This window comes from Phyllobates terribilis, unplaced genomic scaffold (genome assembly GCF_046119375.1).
Source record: "Phyllobates terribilis strain yellow unplaced genomic scaffold, ASM4611937v1 Scaffold_136__1_contigs__length_4911898, whole genome shotgun sequence".
Classification (NCBI taxonomy): domain Eukaryota; kingdom Metazoa; phylum Chordata; class Amphibia; order Anura; family Dendrobatidae; genus Phyllobates; species Phyllobates terribilis.
In genome coordinates, this window is record NW_027362896.1 from 3,346,964 (window position 1) to 3,368,291 (window position 21,328).

At 47.0% G+C, this 21,328-nt stretch overlaps 1 protein-coding gene across 1 annotated transcript in view; it reads left to right on the forward strand.

Annotated features, from left to right (window-relative positions):
• The window catches only part of LOC141204970 (uncharacterized), a 31,795-nt gene that overhangs the window by 761 nt on the left and 9,706 nt on the right, over positions 1-21,328 (forward strand). Inside the window, exons 2-6 of the mRNA XM_073664010.1 lie at positions 18,245-18,394; positions 18,524-18,691; positions 18,775-18,898; positions 18,982-19,079; positions 20,199-20,289. Of these exons, the coding sequence (XP_073520111.1) occupies positions 18,317-18,394; positions 18,524-18,691; positions 18,775-18,898; positions 18,982-19,079; positions 20,199-20,289 (559 nt within the window). The 5' untranslated portion in view covers positions 18,245-18,316. The remainder of the gene's footprint in view (positions 1-18,244; positions 18,395-18,523; positions 18,692-18,774; positions 18,899-18,981; positions 19,080-20,198; positions 20,290-21,328) is intronic.

Here is a 21,328-nt window from a genome sequence, read left to right on the forward strand (position 1 = left end):
TTATGCAGGATGTATGATGCCCCCCACAGTGTAATGCCCCTTATGCAGGATGTATGATGCCCCTACACAGTGTAATGCCCCCATTATGTCCCTTATGCAGAATGTATGATGCCCCCATTATGTCCCTTATGCAGAATGTATGATGCCCCCATTATGCCCCTTATGCAGGATGTATGATGCCCCCCACAGTTTAATGCCCCTTATGCAGTATGTATGATGCACCACACACAGTATAATGTTCCCACAGTACCGCCTGAGGTTGGAATAATTCCTCTGGAGTTGGTTTTACCTTTCCTTGCTCTCCTACATGTACACCCTTGAGCATATATACATGCATGTAGGGGAGCAGGCCTTACTAGATATCGAGGCTTTGTACAGTAATATACCGCATGAGGATGGTATCAGAGGAGTAAGACATTTCTTGAAATTGAGATCAATAGAGTGTAGCAGACATAATGACTTCATAGAGGATCTTCTAAAATTCACTCTTACTCATAACTTCTTCCTTTTTGACAGGAAGTACTTCTCCCAAGCTCAGCTATACTGTGATGGGGAGCCCCTGTACCCCCTCGTATGCTAACCTATTCCTGGGATGGTGGGAGGAAACCACAATATTCAGGGATGATCATAAGCGGTGGCATCTGTGTCACCCCAGGCCTGGATGCCACAAATATTAAAGGCTGTGTCTGAGAGCAGGATGAAGGTTCCATGTTCAGGGACCATTAGCATGCAGCACCTCCTGTCCCAGGCAAGTAGGGGAAGCAGGCTGCCCCTATAAAAGCTGGAACTGGGGCAGGGTTAGGGAGACCAGACTCCACTTCTGAAGTGTCCAGAAGGGTTCTCAGAGAAGAGGGACAGGTCAGCAGCAGCTGAGGAGTCCGTGAGGCAGAGGAGAGAATGCGAGCTAGGGACAGAGGCGACGAGAGCCGGTCCTGGCTGAGAGAAGTACACAACCGGACATTGGGGTCCGAGGCTGTCAGGGTTGCAAGCCCAGCAGCAGAGAACCAAACACGCGAGAGATTTCAGGTCCCTTGGCCTAAGAAGCCTGGAGGCTCCGCCACACAGAGGGACCAGTACAGTAGGAGAAAGCAAAAGATACCTAAGGCCCAATTCGCAAGCCATACAGGCAAAGTACACGGCCAGCTCAGGGACGTGGGCTATTACACCACGAAGAGGGGGGTAGTCAGAAAGAGCATAGAGAGAACGGTAGGCCTACACCCTGACCAGTGGGGCTCGCCCGAATGCTCTCAGATACCCAGGCCCACTCCTAACCGGTACTCCTGTTGGGTCAGTAATAACGTCTGCAATAAAGACCCTGGACTGTTTGAAGCGGACTCTGAACTCTTACTATTGGGGCCTGCACTATCACCCCCAGCATTCACCTACACTGCCCTGAGGCTACACTCTTCCCGTGGGGAGTTGTCCTACCCCTGTGCTGCACACCAACACCAGCCTCAGTGGTCTGCCTCGCAGCGGCGGTTAGCTCTGACCGCAATCCACGGGTGGCGTAGTCGGACTTTCAAAACACTGATAAATAGATTGCCACAATTTGGTCTGACCACCCTGAGCCACGGGATCGGGTTGCCACTACTACCCCCAGCATCGCATAGAAGCCCGGTTCCGGGTGCCCCACGGCCCAGGGGGCGAGTCAGCTTTGGTGTAGTCGGCAGGATTGTGACCAACCCGCCACAAACGGGTATTGCGTGCCTGAAAAAGACTTTATACTTACCTGAGTGAAGTTTCCCGCCATTCGGGGCCATTTCCCGCCAATCGGAGCCGTTTCCCGCCATCGGGCGCCATCTTCGGAACGCTGAAGCCCCGCCCTACGCTGAGACGCTGCGCAAGGTCCTGGAAGGAGATCCAGCGGACGCAGACGTCATCACCGAGCGACGCAAGGTCCTCGCCCAGAGCATCGCGAACAGAGCCGCGGCCTACAGAAGAGGATCGCCGGAAGGTAGGCCATGGTTAACTAGGGGGGAGGAAGATGTTGGACGCGGAGGGACCCTCTACCACCAGCATAGCCGCTGCAGCTGTGATGCCGTTTTCCATGCCCTATATCCCCGGAGCGGCCTGGCTGCCACAGTATGCCGGCGAGTCGCATACCTTGGGCGACTTTAAAGAAAGGCTGTATAGCCTGTTCAAAGTTTACCCCCTGACAGAAGAACAGAAAGTAAGCATACTGATAGGGCAGTTAACTGGTGCGGCCCAGCGGGAGGTAAAGTCTTGGACAGCTGAGGGGAAAAGGACTGTAAGGGGGGTTCTGACCCGTCTACGGGACACCTTTTGATACCCGTACCTCAGCAGAAATCAAGATGCGGTTCTATGGATGTAAGCAGCGAGCTCAAGATAGCATCAGAGACTATGCCCTAAATTTACAGGAAGCCTTGGGGGCAATTAAGCAAGCTGACCCTGGCAGCGTGCAGGATACAGATAAACTATTTACTGACCAGTTCATAGAAGGTCTGCTGTCCAGCGCCCACAGAACTCACCTGCGCCTCATGGCCCTACAGAACCCCGATTTGACTTTTGCACAGTTCAAAGATAGGGCCATCCGGGTGCTCCGAGAACCCGCACCCGGTGGCGCTGTATTTTCTCGGCGCCCTGCCATCACTTACCACCAGGAGGCTGCGCCCTACCCTGCAGACCTTGTGGGGGCTGATGCGCAGGCCATAAACCCATCCCCGCCTGCAAACTAACAAAGAGTGTTGCTGCATTGACCAGGACCGTACAGTCGTTACAGATGGACCCGTCAGGACCAATCAAGCTGGCTTCCAGCCCGGAGGATGTCCCGTGGCATCGACGGAGGAGAATCCTGTCGTTCAGAGGGAGGCCCGCCGATCGTTACACTGAGGATGGACAGCCGATTTGCCGCCGTTGTAGCCAGCCGGGACACGTAGCCAGGTACTGTGCTTTAAATGGGTCCGACCTGGGGCAGAGGGCCAACCCCCAGGCATAAGGTCACCAGGCTCGTCTAATTGGCGTGATAAGTATGTAGGGGGACGCCCTTTTTTACCCGTAGTGCTGGACTGTATCCCCATGAGTGCACTGCTGGACACCGGGTCCCAAGTGACTACCATCCCCTATGTACTTTTCAAGCAGTACTGGAGTGACACTGACATAACCTGCTCTCCAGACAGTGACTTGAGCATCATCACTAGCAATGGCCAGCCCGTGCTGCAGGTGGAGTTCAGAGAGATGACCATTAAGATTGAAAAAGTTGAACTGCCGGCACAGGGAGTGATCATTGTGGACATTGACAGTCGAGAAAGTCACCCTAAAATAACCTTGGGTACTAATGTGATTGAAAATTGTCTTTCAGAAGTGATTGTAATTTTGCAGCAGGTGGCGATGAATGCGAGCTCCAGCCAACAGAGGGTCCTCCAGAAGGAGATAAGAGCCCTGATGAGACGGCATCAGGTAGAACTGTCTGGTGGTGAGATCGGTAGCGTGAGGATGAGCGACCCGTTCCCCATTGCCATGCCTCCCAAAAGTGAAATGATGATCTGGTGTCGGACTGCAATCGGGTTAAGAGGGAGAGACTACCAAGCCATGGTAGAACCCGTGTACTCAGACAGCAGGCCCACCATTTTGACAGCCCGGGGGGTGGTTGATGTCCGCCTTGGAAGGGTGCCCGTCCGGATCTTTAAACATCGGGGAAAGGGAAGTACACTTGCCCCGGTACGCTACATTAGCCAAATTGTTTGCTGTCGAACACAATGCTCTCAGGGTCTTGGAACCCTTGCCTCCATCTCCACCGGTGGAGGATAATGGCTCCCAGAAACACAAGGAGGACTGGTGCCAGAAACTCCACGTGGGTGCTGACTCCACTCCCTTGCACCAAAAGCAAGGAGTCTACCGGGTGGTTCAGGAGTACGAGAGAATCTTTAGTAAGCACCCACTAGACTTCGGCAGGGTGAAAGGGGTAGAACACCACATCCCCACGGGGAGCCACCCACCAATAAAAGAGAGATACAGACCTGTACCCCCTGCACATTATCAGAACGCAAAGGGCATGCTTAGAGAAATGAAAGAAGCCGGGGTCATTAGAGACAGCTGTAGCCCCTGGGCAGCCCCCTTGGTTCTGGTAAAAAAGAAAGACGGTACCATGAGAATGTGCGTGGACTATAGACAAATCAATCGTATCACCCATAAAGACGCGTACCCGTTACCTAGGATCGAGGAGTCTTTAGCCGCACTAAAATCAGCTAACTTCTTCTCTACTTTGGATCTTACTAGCGGGTACTGGCAGGTTCCTGTGCAGAGGCTGACAAGGAGAAGACCGCCTTCACCACCCCGAAGGGATTGAGTGAATTCAACTGTATGCCATTCGGGCTCTGCAATGCACCCGGGACCTTCCAGAGGCTGATGGAATGCTGTCTAGGGCACCGAAACTTCGAGACGGTCTTACTTTACCTGGACAACGTGATTGTCTATTCGAAGACTTACGAGGACCATCTGAAACACCTGGCCGAGGTGTTCGAAGCCCTGGCAGGCTATGGCCTGAAAGTAAAGCCCTCAAAGTGTCACCTGTTAAAACCGAAGGTACAGTACCTAGGGCACGTGGTGAGTGCTGAAGGAGTAGCCCCCGACCCGACAAGGTTACAGCCATCAAGAGCTGGCCAAGCCCCTCTAACATCAAAGAAGTGAGGCAATTCCTCGGGTTGGTAGGCTACTACCGAAGGTTCATCCCCGGGTTCACTAAGATGGCAGCTCCAATGCAGGACCTCCTGATAGGTCAGTCTAAATCCAGAAGTCACAAGCCACCCTTCAAGTGGGACAAGCCGGAAGAGGAGTCCTTCCGCCAGTTGAAGATGGCCCTCATGGGGGATGAGATCCTGGCCTACCCCGATTATGGCCAGCCTTTTATCCTCCACACAGACACCAGTAATGTGGGGCTAGGAGCCGTACTGTCCCAAAACCAACAGGGCAGAGAAAGGGTGATCGCGTACGCCAGCCGGAAGCTGAGGCCCACTGAAAGGAACCCGGAGAATTACAGCTCCTTCAAGCTAGAATTCTTGGCAGTGGTGTGGGCCGTCACAGAACGGTTTAAACATTACCTGGTCTCCGCAAAGTTCACCGTGCACACGGACAACAACCCGTTGACACACCTGCACAATGCAAGACTTGGTGCCCATCATCTCATATTTTATGTAGTGATGAAGTAGATCTACATGCCTATTGCATGATGGGAGAATGTGCAATACTTGTGTGACGATACAGCATAAAATCTTAATTAGCCAGACGATTAGATTTGTTAATCCAAGACAAATACATTATTGTGTTTTATTAGAGATTGCTGGCTGTGTTTTACTAATGTTCTGCTTGCTCGTCCATTTATGTACACTAATTTAACTTGTAAAGTGTCCAGCATTCCACTAATCTCATTAGTATCTCAGGAGCCTCTAACCATTGTTCAAGAAATTGTCTAGGCCCATTGTGTAAGTGTTGAAAGGAGAATCCGGCAGAGCCTTCACCACAGGGAGTCTCACATGTAGACCCAGGTGATGAGGTCACCTGAGAAAGATACCTCCACTAATACACACTTAGCTTTGGGGGAGGAGGGTGAGAGCAGTTCTGCCATTCAGGGGGCTGAGCCCAGAGAAGCAGAAGGGACATGTGTTTCTGTAGCAGTCACACTTGAAACAGAGATTGGAGAAAGACTTTACAAAGAGAATGAGAGACATCCTTCAGGACAGCAGATGGATTGCATGGCATTATCCAAAGAGGCACAGATTTCTATTCTAAATGATTCTATTGTAAGGGTATCGGCCCTGACTGGAAAGATACAGATCTTCTTCATTTGACTATCAGAGAGACCATGGATACATTTTGGGGAGACCAAGAGAGGACAAAGAAGTCACCTGGCCCCATGGATATATTGTTTGGGGATGGCAGGAGGGACCCACCAGTCCCCTCCAACCCACGGAGACATTCGGAGAAGCCAGATTGGGACCCGCCAGTCATCTGGCCCCATGGAAACTCTTGGAAAGGCCAGGTTGGGACCCTCGGGTCTCGTGGTCTTGTACCTCGATGGACTGCTAGCTTCCTAAGCTTGCCGCTACCTCCTCTTTGTGGGGCCCTGCCAGAAGCGGGGAGCCACTGGTTGTGGTAGTCGGGCCTGGAAGTTTCCAAAGTCGCAGTTGTTCTATCCCAGGCAGGTGGAGAAGGATGGGTGAGACTGTGTAATGTTGTACCATCTTTGGTATTTGCTAGGACTGTTTTGTGTGTTTATTGTCCTATTTTGTGGTTTAATAATGTATTGCCACGCTGTTTTACCATCACCCTGTGTTGTCTGAGTAGTATTATGCCCACGGAAGACCCAGTGTCTTCGCAATTTTTTTTTAGTCTCCCATGATGCTGATCTCAGAGAGAGGATTTTTATGAGATGGAATGCAATCCAATACCATATGTGCTCCGGCGTGGAACGCAGACATCCGGCCATACGCAATCGCAGACAATGATCCTAGATATGTTCTGGCGTAGAACGCATAACTATGGGAATGTTCAGTCATGGGTACCAGTGGGGCGGTCTCAATCAGTTTATTTGGTGTTTCAGTGTAAAGCACGTCACTTCCGGACATGCACACTATGGTATGGAAATTATCGAACTGCTAGTGCATGAGAATTCGCGCAGGTTCAGTACATTATTGTAGACAGACTCCATTCTATATATCCTATGACAATTCACATCTAGGAATGGGAATGGGTCTCCTAGTCTGAGGAGGGGTTTTGGATGAAGTGGGATATTTAAACATGGACACCTGGCTATTAGACACACTATGCTGAACATCATGAATTATCATCCCTGTATCAAGCCTCCTGATGAAGCTGTTGGGGAAACGCGTTGAGGCGGATTATTGAAACATTCTGAGTACCATACCCTTTCCTTTATATATACCTTGATACGTATCTGGTTCTATTTAATGTATCAGTGTATTATATACAGTTGAAACCACAAGTTTACATACACTATATAAAAAGACACACTGGAATGTTTTTCTCAATATCTGACATGAAATCAGAAAAAACCTTTCCCGTTTTAGGTCAATTAGGATTATCATAATTTTTAATATTTGCCAAATGCCAGAATAATGAGAGAGCGAATGTTTTAAGGCATTTTTATTACTTACTGCAAAGTCAAAAGTCAAAGTCGCGGAGATCGCATTAAATCTCCGGTGCCATCTTACTTCAGGGTAGATGGCGCCGCCTTCCCCCACACCCACGATCGCTGTGATTGGCTGTTCAATTCTGAACAGCCAGTCACAGCATTTCTCACTGTTTCTGGCAATCAGATTGCCGGAAACAGTGATGTGCAGCCTGGGATCGGTGCTCATAAGAGCATCGATCCTAGGCTGTTGCTAAGAGACCCAAGCCCTCACTCCAACCCGCTATGATCGGTGTGATTGCCAATCACATCGATCTCACCGATCATAGCGCGACCGCGCGGTGACTGGGCAGTCATGGGGCAGTGACCGACTGGTGACCTACCTGTCACCGCCCCATGACTCCTTGTGATGTCAGCAGAGGCCCCAGACAGCTCTGATTGGAGCGATCGATGATGACATCGGTCACTCCAATCAGAGTACCTGAACACCTCCCTGTGACCCTCTGTGATGCTGCCCAGGCCCCAGCCATCTCTGATTGGTGCGATCGATGATGACAATAAGAGTGCCTGACCGGGAGGTGACCAGCCTGTGACCTACCTGTCACCACCCTATCACCCCCCCTGTGACCGCCCTGCAGATCCTCACACTTGGTGAGGATATCTATAGAGCGGTCATATTTGATCACCTCTGTGCTGGGCCTTGTGTTGCCACAGAAGCACCTGTGACACCACAAGACCTTCTTCTCACGTGCTCCAGTCGCTGCTGCTCCGGCGTCCTGCGGTCTCCTGGATCCTGGGTCTCCTGCTCCGTGTCTTGCTGCTGCAGGTCTTGCTCCTGAACCTGCTGCTGAAAGAAGAACAGATAAGACTTTGGTAAGTCCATCCCTTTTCTCCCCTCATCCACCCCAACCCCCTCCTTTTTACCCACCCTGCCCCCAGTTTTTTTTTTTTTTTTTGTGCGTCCTGCAGCGGCCGAGGGCTGACCAGTGACTACGTCGCTGATCAACGTCCAAGCTCGCTGCTTTTCAGGACTTTTTTTCATCATCTCTGTCAATTATTTCTCCCCTCCCCCGCCCCCCCCCCACTTTGCACCACCTCCGTGCGTGCATCCAGCAGCCGCCGAGAGTTGATTGGTGACGCAAATCACCGATCAGCACTCGTGCTCGCTACTTTACCTTTTTTTTCAACTAACCTTTTTTCTTTTCTAGAGGGCAGTCACGCTGTCCGATTGTGCGCCTTGCTGGGCCACAGAAGCCTGTGACACCACAATCGCAGCTCCTGCTCCAGAAGACATCTTACAGATGACATCTGAAAGACAACAACTGTAAGTAGGATTTTTTGATCCCTCCTCATCCACCCCAATCCCCCTCTCACCCTTCCCATCCCCCTTTCTGCCACCAAGTGCTGATCATCACATCATCGCTCGACTGTTGTCCTTTTCTTTTTTTTTTGTGCTTCCTGCAGCGGCCGAGCGCTGATCAGTGACCACAGATCTTATTCCTATCGCATACCTTTTTGCAGTCCAGTGAGCGTCAGTAACAAATAGCCAGGGATCGCTAATCAGCAGGTGCTCTGCCCAAAGAAAGATTTTTCCTTCGAAATCCTGTTAACAGATAGAAGGTGGCACTCCAGCAAGCGATTGAATATGAAGATCCTTTATTCTTTACACACAATTTTAAAACATACAGCTGGGAAAGCGGGAGTCCTTCAAGTGCTACTAAACCGCCACTCAGACGCCCCAGGAGAAAAGATGAATCAGCGCCCCCCCCACTACTGACCCCGTGTGGACCTCGCCCCCCCAAAAATTATTACCACTGATTCCTGATTTTGTGGCGGAATCAGGAATCAAGTTTGACACCACCGGCCTCACAGAACTAGACTTTTTCAAAGTCTTTTTCTCTGAGGATCTTGTAAACCTCATGGTGGGCCAAACTAATTTATACGCTCATCAATTTTTGGAACAAAACCCCTCTTCATCATTTTCTAACTGGTCTCCTGTAGACGCAGTAGAAATAATGAAGTTTTGGGGCCTGGTCCTTCATATGGGAACCTGAAGAAGCCAGAACTTTGGCAATATTGGAGTGTTGACATTTTGTATAACACTCCAGTGTTCCAAATGGTCATGACCCGGAAACGTTTTCAGGCCATCCACAAGTTCTTGCATTACAACGATAATGCAAGGTGTCCTGCACGCGATGACCCGAACTTTGATCATCTTTTCAAAGTTCGGCTGGTCATCGACCACTTCAACAACAAGTTTGCTGAAGTGTTCGTGCCCCAAAGGGACATCTGCGTGGATGAGTCCTTAATGGCTTTTATGGAGCGGCTTGGATTCCGGAAGTACCTGCCCATTAAGAAGGCCAGGTACGGAATCAAGCTGTATAAACTTTGTGAGAGTACCTCAGGGTACACTCACAAGTTTAGAGTTTATGAAGGGAAGGACTCCCCGATTGAATGCCCCCCTGTTCTGGGAGTGAGTGGGAAAATTGTGAAACTTGATGCACCCACTGCTGGATAAAGGTTATCACTTGCATGTGGATAACTTTTATACCAGTGTCTCTCTCTTCAAGTCCCTCTCTGTGCGACGTACCGCAGCCTGCGATACTGTCCGCAAAAATACAGAGGCCTCCCAAAGACGCTAATTGGGCAGCTGCTCAGAAGGGGTGAGAGCAGAGCCCAATGTAGCGACCACCTTCTGGTGGTCAAGTACAAGGACAAGAGGGATGTCCTTTTCTTGACCACCATACAAGGTGATGGCAGCACCCTCAGCACTGTACAAGGTTCCACTACACAGGTCGTCAAACCAGACTTTGTAGTGGGGTACAACAAGTACATGGGGGGAGTTGATCTCTCTGATGAAGTTCTCCAGCCTTACAGTGCTTTGAGAAAGGCCAAGGTGTGGTACAAGAAGTTGGCCGTGCACATTGTACAGATGGCAATGCACAACGACGCTTTACTTCTGTCACAATGTGCAGGCTAGACTTCTACGTTGTACCTTCAGTTCCAGGAGGTAGTTATCAAGGCCCTGATATTTTGCAGTGGTGACTGAGCGGGCCCCAGTACTTCCAGAACTGAAGGTCCTTGAATTGTACCAGACCAGCATTTCCCAAGGCAAATGCCTCACAGCGAAAAAAAAGGTAAGTCACAAAAGAAGTGCCGAGTTTGTTTGATAAATGGTGTCCTTGCGTATTCACCTTTTATAATGTGACACCTGCCCCGACAAACCTGGACTGTGCATGAAAGAATGCTTCAAAAGATACCATACTTCCATGGACTACTAAATTAATTTCTGACGTATGACAACCTGACGGAACACTACACAACTGACGTAGTGTTCGTCAGGTTGTCATACGTCAGTTGTGTAATATTCGACAGGTTATCCTACACAACTGACGTATGACACTACATTATAAGATTCACAAATCGGGTATCCGTTCCAAAAAGGGGGCACTTATTGGCCATTTCCACTGTTTAGGCACATCAGGGGCTCTGAGAACGTGACATGACGCCCGCAGACCATTCCATCAAAGTCTGCATTCTAAAACGTCACTCCTTCCCTTCCGAGCCCTGACGTGCGCCCAAACAGTAGTTTTCTCCAACACATGGGGTATCGGCGTACTCAGGAGGAATTGGACAACAGATTTTGAGGTCCACTTTCTCCTGGTACCCTCGTGAAAATAAAAACATTTAGGCTAAAAGATCCTTTTTGTGGAAAGAAAAAAGATTTTTTTTCATGACTCTACGTCATAAACTTTTGCGAAACACTTGGGGGTAAAAAGTGCTCACCACACTTCTAAATAAGTTTCTTAAGGGTCTAGTTTCCAAAATGGGGTTACTTGTGGGGGGTTTCCACTGTTTAGGCACATGGGGTCCGCTGTCAATTCCAGCGAATTTTGCATTGAAAACCTCAAATGGCGCTCCTTCCCTTCCAAGCCCTGCCGTGCGCCCAAACAATGGCTTTTCCCCACATATGGGGTATCAGCATACTCAGGAGAAATTGCACAACAACTTTTGGTTTCCAATTTCTCCTGGTACGCTTGTGAAAATAAAAAAAATTGGGGGTTAAAGTAAAATTTTAGTGAAAAAAAAGTTAAATGTTCATTTTTTCCTTTCACGTTCTATTAATTGCTGTGAAGCATGTGAAAGGTTAATAAACTTATTGAATGTGGTTTTGAGCACCTTGAGGGGTGCAGTTTTTAGAATGGTGTCACTTTTGGATATTTTCTGTCACAAAGACCCCTCAAAGTGACTTCAAATGTGACGGCGACCCCAAAGAAATGGTTTTGTAAATTTTGTTGTAAAAATGAGAAATCTCTGGTCAACTTTTAACCCTTATAGCTCCCTAAAAAAAAAAAAAAAAATGTTTTCCAAAATTGTGCTGATGTAAAGTACTCATATGGGAAATGTTATTTATTAACTATTTTGTGTGACATATCTCTCTGATGTAAGGGCATGAAAATTCAAAGTTTGAAAATTGTGAAATTTTCAAAACTTTCCCCAAATTTCCATTTCTTTTCACAAACGCAAGTGATATCAAAGAAATTTTACCACTATCATGAAGTACAATATGTCCCGAATAAACAGTCTCGGAATCAGGGGGATCCTTTGAAGCGTTCCAGAGTTCTTACCTCATAAAGTGACAGTGGTCAGAATTGTAAAAATTGGCCTGGTCATTAACGTGCAAACCACCCTGGGGGGTAAAGGGGTTAAGCTGAATGATTTGGGTCAAGCATTTGGGATATCCTTCCACAAGCTTCTCACAATAGTTTGGTCGGAATTTGGGCCCATTCCTCCTGACAAAACTGTTGTAACTGACCCAGGTTTGTAGGTCACCTTGCTCGCACCTGCCTTTTCATCTTTGCCCATAAATTTTCAATAGGATTGAGAACAGGGCTTTGTGATGGCTACTCCAAAACATTGACTTTGTTATCCCTAAGCCACTTTGTTACTATTTTGGCTGTATGCTTCAGATCATTGTCCATTTGAAAGACCCTTTTTCGTTCAAGCTTTAACTTCCTCGCTAATGTCTTGAGATGTTGCATCAGTATTGCCAAATAATATTCTTTTCTCTTGATGCCATCTATTTTGTGAAGTGCATAAGTCCCTCCTGCAGCAAAACAACTCCACAACATGATGCTGTTACCCCCATGTTTCACAGTTGGGATGATGTTCTTAGGCTTCCAAGCTTCTCCCTTTTTCCTCCAAATGTAACAATTGTAATTATGCCCAAAATTTTAGTTTAATCAAACCACAGGACATGCCTCCAAAAATTAAGGTCTTTGTTCCTGTGTGCATTTGCCAACATTAATCTGGCTTTTTTATGTTTCTTTTGGAGTAATATCTTCTTCCTGGCAGAGTGGCCTTTCAGCCCATGTTGATACAGCACTCATTTCACTGTGGATATTGACACAGTCTTACCAGCTTCCGCCATCATCTTCACATGGTCTCTTGCTTTTGTCCTTGGGTTGATATGCACGTCGGATCAAAAGCACGTTCATCTCTGGGACACAACTCGCCTACTTCCTGAGCGGTATGATGGCTGGACATTCCCATCTTGTTTGTACTTGCGTATAATTGTTTGTACAGATGAATGAGGCACCTTCAGGTATCTTGAAATTGTACGGAAGGATGAGCTGGACTTGTGCAAGTCCACAATTCTCTTCCTGATATCTTGGCTGATTTCTTTAGACTTTCTCATGATGCTACACAAAGAAGCAGTGTGTTTCAGGTGTGCATTAAAATACATCCACAGGTGTGTCTCTAAATAACTAAGATGTTGCCAAAAAACTATCGGAAGCTTCCAAACACATATGTGTAGTGTCGGCCCCCACTACTTCCTCTGGTCTCACCGCAGCATCTTCCCAGGGTGCGTGCACAGATCCCCGGGCACTGTACTCTTAAAGAGGCCGCGCGCGCCGTCCTAAAAAGTCCCCGGCCAGCCCCTATTTAAAGCACCTCCTCCAAAATGGAGGTGCCTGTGCAAAGTTGTGGTTTGTGTTCTAAACACTCTCTCCAGCCCTCAGGTCCCAGTGCTGCCTGTCTATCAGCTGTGTCCACCTGTCAGTCTGCCAGCCAAGCCTGCCTGTTTACCTGCATTGTCTATCAGCCGTGCTCATCTATCGTGCCTGTTTGCTTTGGCCATCAGTCCTGTGGGAGTCGTCTGCTCTCACTAGAGGTCGGTCCCGGTGTGGCACCTGGTCCACCTTCCCGGTCCCTCCTTGGTTCACGGAGTCGATTAAGCCCCCGTGTTAGGCACTTAGTTACGCCCCTCTGGTCCCTCCTCGTATCTCAGCACAGAGGTTCCACCACCCGGACCCGTAACAATATGATCATATGCGCAGTCCTCAATTGTTTAAAGGCATAGTAATCTTAGTGTATGTAAACTTTTGACTTTGCAGTAAGTAATAAATATGCCTTAAAACATTCTCTCACTCTCATTATTCTGGCATTTGACAAATATTAAAAACTATGGTCATCCTAATTGACTTAAAACAGAATAAACCTTTCCAGATTTCATTTCAGATATTGAGAAAAACATGCATACAGTGAAGGAAATAATTATTTGATCCCGTGCTGTTTTTGTAAGTTTGCCCACTGACAAAGACATGAACAGTCTGTAATTTTAAGGGTAGGTTAATTTTAACATTGAGAGATAGAATAGATAGAAAAAAATCAAGAAAATCACATTGTATAAATTAGATAAATTTATTTTCATTTTGCAGTGACAAATACGTATTTGATTCTTCTGGCAAACAACACTTAATGGCTTGGTGGCAAAACCCTTGTTGGCAAGCACAGCAGTCAGACGTTTCTTGTAGTTGATGATGAGGTTTGCGCACATATCAGGAGGAATTTTGGTCCACTCATCTTTGCAGATTATCTCTAAATCATTCAGATTTTGAGGCTGTCGCTTGGCAACTCGGAGCTTCAACTCCCTCCATAAGTTCTCTATGAGATTAACATCTGGAGACTGGATGTGCCACTCCATGACCTTAATGTGCTTGTTTTTGAGCCACTCCTTTGTTGCCTTGGCTGTATGTTTTGGGTCATTGTCTTGATGGAAGACCCAGCCACGACCCATTTTTAATGTCCTTGCAGAGGGAAAGAGGTTGTCACTCAGGATTTTATGACACATGGCTCCATAATTCTCCCATTGATGTGGTGAAGTAGTCCTGTGCCCTTAGCAGAGAAACACCACCAAAACATGTTTCCACCTCCATGCTTGACAGTGGGGATGGTGTTCTTTGGGTCATAGGCAGCATTTCTCTTCCTCCAAACACAGCGAGTTGAGTTAATGCCAAAGAGCTCAATTTTTGTCTCATCTGACCACAGCACCTTCTCCCAATAACTCACAGAATCATCCAGGTGTTCATTGTGCAGGCCCGTCTGAAGTTTGCCATTTGCCTTCTTGAGCAGGGGGACCTTACGGGCACTGCTGGATTTTAAACCTTTAAGGCATAATGTGTTACCAATGGTTTTCTTGGTGACTTTGGTCCCAGCTGCCTTGAGATCATTAACAAGTTCCCCTGTGTAGTTTTAGGCTGATCTCTCACCTTCCTCATGATCAAGGATACCCCACGAGGTGAGATTTTGAATGGTGCCCCAGATAGATGTCGATTGACAGTCATTTTGTATTTCTTCCATTTTCTTACTATTGCACCAACAGTTGTCTCCTTCTTACCCAGAGTCTTACTTATGGTTTTGTAGCCCATTCCAGCTTTGTGCAGGTCTATGATCTTGTCCCTGACATCCTTAGAAAGCTTGTTGGTCTTGCCCATGTTGTAGAGGTTAGAGTCTGACTGATTAATTGAGTCTGTGGAAAGGAGTATTTTATACAGGTGACTATGTAAGACAGCTGTCTTTAATGCAGGTAACGAGTTGATTAGGAGCGTCTAACTGGTCTGTAGGAGCCAGAACTCATAATGGTTTGTAGGGGATCAAATACTTATTTCTTACTGCAAAATGCAAATAAATTTATTTAATTTATACAATGTGATTTTCTTGACTTTTTTTTGGGGGGGGGGGGGGGATATTCTATCTCTCAATGTTAAAATTAACCTACCCTTAAAATTATAGACTGTTCATGTCTTTGTCAGTGGGCAAACTTACAAAGACAGCAAGGGATCACAATGGGGGGCACCATTGTAGAGGGTGCCAACCTCGTCGGCTAGGCAGTATCAGCTTTGTTTAGGTACAGGATAGGGTAAGGTAGTGACTGTATCAATTATTCAGCAGCATCATTGTTTACATCTGTTTATATACATCCACAACAAGCCATTCAGCTTGTAATTTTGCTAGTTTTAAGAACATATGTGTTGTTAGTCCAGTTTTTAATGCATATATTTAATAAATGTTTAAGATTTTACTTTAGGGAGGTTTTCCCACAGTACTGCCCCCTACACCGACAATATGGTTTCATCCACTCCACCGACTACCCCAGGGCTGATTCATAAATACTCACTTAGCCCCATTCTTGGTGCAGATACTAATGAATCCAGAACCTATGAGATTTTTACCACATCATAGTTGGATAGTTAGAGGCGTATCATCCATAGCAGCAGCCCACCCAGCCACTATGGTGCCCATGAGAAAAACAAGAATTTGAGCTTGGTTTAAATTGGTATACATGCAGCACATAAATGCATGTTTACAATGGCCATTAATCAAAAAAAAACTACAAGAAGAAAACTGATCATAAACCCTGCTGTAAATAAATAAATAAAAACCAAAAGTGATTTTAAATAAAATAGAGTTCTTAGTAACACTGTTCTTGATCAAAAATAGCATGAAAGCTATCCCACCATGGCAAGATGAACGTATTCAGGATAGTCCTACTCTGTCTAATATTAAAAACTTTACAATGTGTCAAAGCCTCAAACTTCTGTGTGTTAATCAGACATGAGATCTAACGTGATACAAGATTACAGTTCAGGGAATACGGGAAACATTCATATAGACGGCCAGTGGTGATGTAGTCAGTGACGGACTCTGGCCAAATATGTTTCTAGAGCCGTAGTAGAAGATGAAGATGTCGTCCTCATGATGAAGTAGTTATTCCTCATGTTACGTGTAATGAATATCTCCTGCAGTACTGATAATGTCCATTCCAGTGTTGGTAAATGAGATGAGAATTAGCAATAAGGAAGATGAGTCTTTGAAAAACGTGTTCAGCTGCTGACTCCAAGAAAGAAACTGCTTGTTGTCTGTGGCCTAAAATATATAGGTTTTATTAGTAGATGTAGAGAAGAAAACTAAATACCGTATGTTTCGGACTATAAGACCACTTTTTTCCTCAAATTTTGGAGGAAAATGGGTGTGCGTCTTATAGTCCGAATGTTGGGGGATGGGGGTGTATATATATGATGTGTGGGGGGAGCGGTAGCGGCGGAGGAGCGGGGCACAGGAGGCAGCCGCCGCCTGCTGCAGCCTACACTGTCCCCGCTGCTAAAGAAAATGAATATTCACTGCTCCCCACGCCCATGGACATACCAGGACAGGGATGTAGGGTGCCATGCATACCAGGACAGGGATGTAGGGTGCCATGCATACCAGGACAAGGATGTAGGGTGCCATGCATACCAGGACAAGGATGTAGGGTGCCATGCATACCAGACAGGGATGAGGGGTGCCATGCATACCAGGACAGGGATTGGGGGTGCCATGCATACCAGTATAGGTATGAGGAGTGTCATGCAGGATAAGCATGAGGGGTGCCATTCATACCAGGATGGAGGGATGCCAGGCATACCAGGACAGGGATGGGGGCCACGTATAAAAGGAAGGGGGGGGGCACATATACCAGGTTGGGGGATATTGTCAGAATTGGGGGACATTACCCCTATGCCAGTGTCAGCAATGTCAACACATTTTTTGCTTACATTTTTTTTTCTATTTTCCTCCTCTAAAACCTAGGTGCATCTTATAGTCCGAAAAATACGGTACTGTAAAATAATATATCTCCTCATATGTTTCTGTGGCATCCCGGTACCCGTTCTACTGCTGCTAAATGAGACAGTTGTAGTGTGATAGTAGACTTGTTCCAGTGTGGGCACTGTGAGTTAGGAGATATAATACATTGCATTGTAAATTGGACTTTCCTGCCATCTACTGGCCAATGTGTGTATATGAAAGGTAAGTGATTCTCCTCACAATAAGCTGCCATAGAAATGTCTGGGAGGAGTCTCCCAGCTCAGGGCTCGCACACTGACTGAGCACTGGTACAAATCAGTAGTGGGGGGTTCAGCCTAATGAAGATATAGGAGACAGACACTATTTCTCACAGAAGAGTTTCCATGCCAGTCCACGCTGGGGGGACATTTTTCTCCACATAATCTCCTTCACAAAAGACAAGCCTCTTCCAGTCAGGAGAGATAACGCTGTTTGTGTGCTCTCTCTCCTGCACGCTGGTTATCCTGTTTGCTTCTAGCCGGACCAGATCCACGTGGCTGCCACACCACCGACTTTTTGTTTAAACCTACCCCCTGCGAAAGGGAACGGTGGGCTAAAAACTGTGAGCACACCCACACTTTAGTGTGTTTCCACGGAGAGCTAATCTGTGAAGGTCCCTCCATCAGTGTAATATTTCTTGGACTACACATAGCATTTCCTCTACTAGCAAGTGAAGAGAACTCTGCTCCAGCCGCCCTGAGAGGCCATAACCTCGCTTGTCTCATGAGGAGAGAACCATTACTTTCATATGCACAAAATACTGTAAACTTTGCCTTCAAGAGAGACTGTACCCCGTTACCTCCTTCAGTAAAATTGTTATGTTTACAAGTTCACCTGCGTGTCTGGCTGCTTGTGATTGCACAAACATCACGGGCACTCCAAACTTGCACCCAGACACCACAACTACAGGAGTGCCCCCCGCCCGGGAGGTCCTATACCATCCACAAGTGCCACCTTCCGCTTTTGACAATTGTTGTGGACACTAGGGAAGTGTTTAGGGGTCCAGCGACCCACTTCAACTACTGTGACATCATTATCTGCTGCCTTTGAGACTACATACCCCAGCTGGCCCTTCTGCAACATCTGACGCCTCCCCAGTGGCCCACCACATTTCCCCTTATTATCTCCAGTAATTGTATTATTACACAGGATATTTATGATGCTACATCGGCTCATCATCTTCTCATTCAGGTCCCTACAATATCCGATCCTCTGAGTGAAGATCTTCTATATAAGAGAATTATCCTTATTGACCCATCAAAGATGGATATGGACAGAAACAAGATGGTGGAGAGGATATTACACCTCACCGTAGATATCCTCTTCCAGCTTACTGGAGAGGTGAGAGATTCTGATGACATCACATTACATCATTCTTATCTATGGGAATAACAGATGGACAGAACTGGAGAGGTGAGGACTCTGGAAATGTCTGTAGTGAGATTTATTAATGTGTCTCTCCATAACCAGGATTATACAGTAGCGAAGAAGACCTCTAGTGAGCGCTGTCAGGACCCTGTGTCTGAGGGATGGGGAAGACCCCTGAGCCCTCCACCTCACCCCCTGATACATGAGGACATCAATGACCAGAAGATCCTAGAACTCGCCTACAAGATGATTGAGCTGCTGACTGGAGAGGTGACACTGCTGGGAATGCTGGGACATTATATAGTAACACTATGAAGGGATCGGAGGAATGACTGTATAATTTTATGTGTCAGGTTGCTATAAGATGTCAGGATGTCGCTGTCTATTTCTCCATGGAGGAGTGGGAGTATTTAGAAGGACATAAAGATCTGTACAAGGACGTCATGATGGAGGTTCCCCAGCCCCTCATATCACCAGGTAACAGACAGGACTAAATACACACGGCCTATAATTATCTGTATGTAAAGAATGAATCCAGTCCCTGTATGTGTTTCCTCCAGATCTATCCAGTAAGAAGACAACACCAGAGAGATGTCCCCGTCCTCTTCTTCTACAGGGCTGTAAACAAGAAGATCCCAGTGTTCCTCAGGATCATCAGGTAGATGGAGAGAAGGTGTCATGAGATCTATAATGTGTAGACAGCTGTGAAGGTCTTGTGCTCAGTCTTGTTTTATCCACCAGTATTATATGTTTTATTCTAGCTATTGAACCCATTCTACGCCCAGGTGGCGAGCATTTTTATTGGTATATGGTCTCCCATGCTGGTATGTGCTGCCCCCCTCCTGGTATTTGTGCTGCCCCCATCCTGTCCCCACCATCCTATCCTGGTATGCATGGCACTCCTCACCCTCAAATCCTGGTATGCATGGCACCCCTCACCCCCAATCCTGGGGTGCATGTCACCCCTCACCCCCACATCCTGGTATGCATGGCACCCCTCACCCCCAAACCTGGTATGCATGGTACCCCCTCAACCCCCAATCCTGGTATGCGTGGTACCCCTCACCCCCCAATCCTGGTATGCATGGTCCCCTCACCCCGCAATCCTGGTATGTGTGGTACCCCTCATCCTGGTATGCATGATCCCCTCATCCCACAATCCTGGTATGCATGGTCCCCTCACCCCCCAATCATGGTATGTGTGGCCCCCTCATTCCTTTCACACTGTACACACATACAAAAAAAAAAAAACAGTTATACTCACCTTTCTTCTCTGTGCTCCAGCGCTTCTGCACCCTGTTCTGCCGGAGGCCAGGGGAGGAATGTGTCGCCGGAGCACTGCGCTGTCCGGCGCCATTTTGCTGAACACACACTGTAAATGTGTCTTCAGTAAAATGGCGCTGGATAGCGCTATGCGCATGCGCCGATCCGACGCCTCACTCCTGCCCCATCTCCGACGAAGAGAGGTGCCGCGGCAACGCTCCTCCCGATCAGGTAAGTATGACGCCGGAGATTGCGGTATGCGTTCAGTACCTACGCATACAGCGATCTCCGGAGCCATACACACCCCTCTTACCTGTAATGGCTGGATGCCTGATTCTTTCTGGAGCCAGACTGCGCATCGCGCATGCGCAGTCTATCGAGGCTTCAGACAGAGACACGCATACCCGGTTATATTATAGACTATTGTAATGAGAACGGTGGAGATGGCAGGATTAGAGCTGATCATAGATGGGACTTCTCCATCTGTCTGTGACTTTTACAATATTTGTTTCAGGGTGAAGATCTGACCCATATTAATACTACAGAGACATATGTGAGGGGTGATGAGCGGTGTAATGAGGAGATTCCTACATCTGACTACCCAGGTGAGTAGTAACCACTAAATGCAGAGAAGTCACAGATTCTTCTGTCACCGGCTGTGGCTGCTTTATCGGTGGTGTAGTCCGGCCATATCACAATCGTGTGATCACCATTTTGCCTCTAGACCAAAATATTCTCCTCCATCCAAAACTGTTCAAACGATTTTGGGCATTGAAAGCCCTTTTCTATAGAACTTACAACCTGCAGGATCCACCTACCCCCTGTTGTCTTCCTAGATCCCTGATATCTTATTGGATGAATCTACCTTCTCTCCCTTCTGTGCTGCTGAATGTGCTCATATGGTCCCTACAAGACCAGGTCCAGTCTTTCTGGCCAAACTTCACTTTTATGATTGACAACATTAAATGTGCAGTGAGGGCCAAGTGTGAATTTCTGTATAATAACAGCAGAGTTTCCCTTTATCCTGACTTTTCAATTTCTTCTAAAACCGACTAACTTCAAACCAGATTGTGATAAACTAAACAGAAAACATTACACCTGTGCCATGATATATCTCTAAGCTGTGCGTGGCTGATGGCTGTAATATACATTTATTCACGCCTACAGGAGATGTGTTGGCTCCAGCCCTGGTTTCATGGATTCACTCCACGTCATAAATTCCATTATGTTTTCAATCCTAAAGAATTCAGATTACTGCACAATCTCTCCTGAAATGGGGGCGCTAATACTTTCTCTACTCTTCTGGTCAGGACTCATAGTAGCTCCAATGGTCCACAACAAATGAGTGCAACTCCTATTTAGTTTGTAGTTCTCCTCTCATACATACATTGTTGTTGAGGATGTAACATAGAATAAAAAAATAAGTTATTTTTTCCAGATTCATTCTGTATGATAGTTTGATTTTGTTTGGATCGGCCGGCCTCACTTATGTCAGTCTGTAACTCCCTGGTAGTCTTTAAAAAAAAGGTCTCCATTGACTCTCCCAGATGCCCGAGATCTAAAATTAAGACATTTTCAGCTCTGCACTATTATAAATAGTTCTCTTTAATAAAAGTATATTTTTTCTTGAATCTCATGTGATAG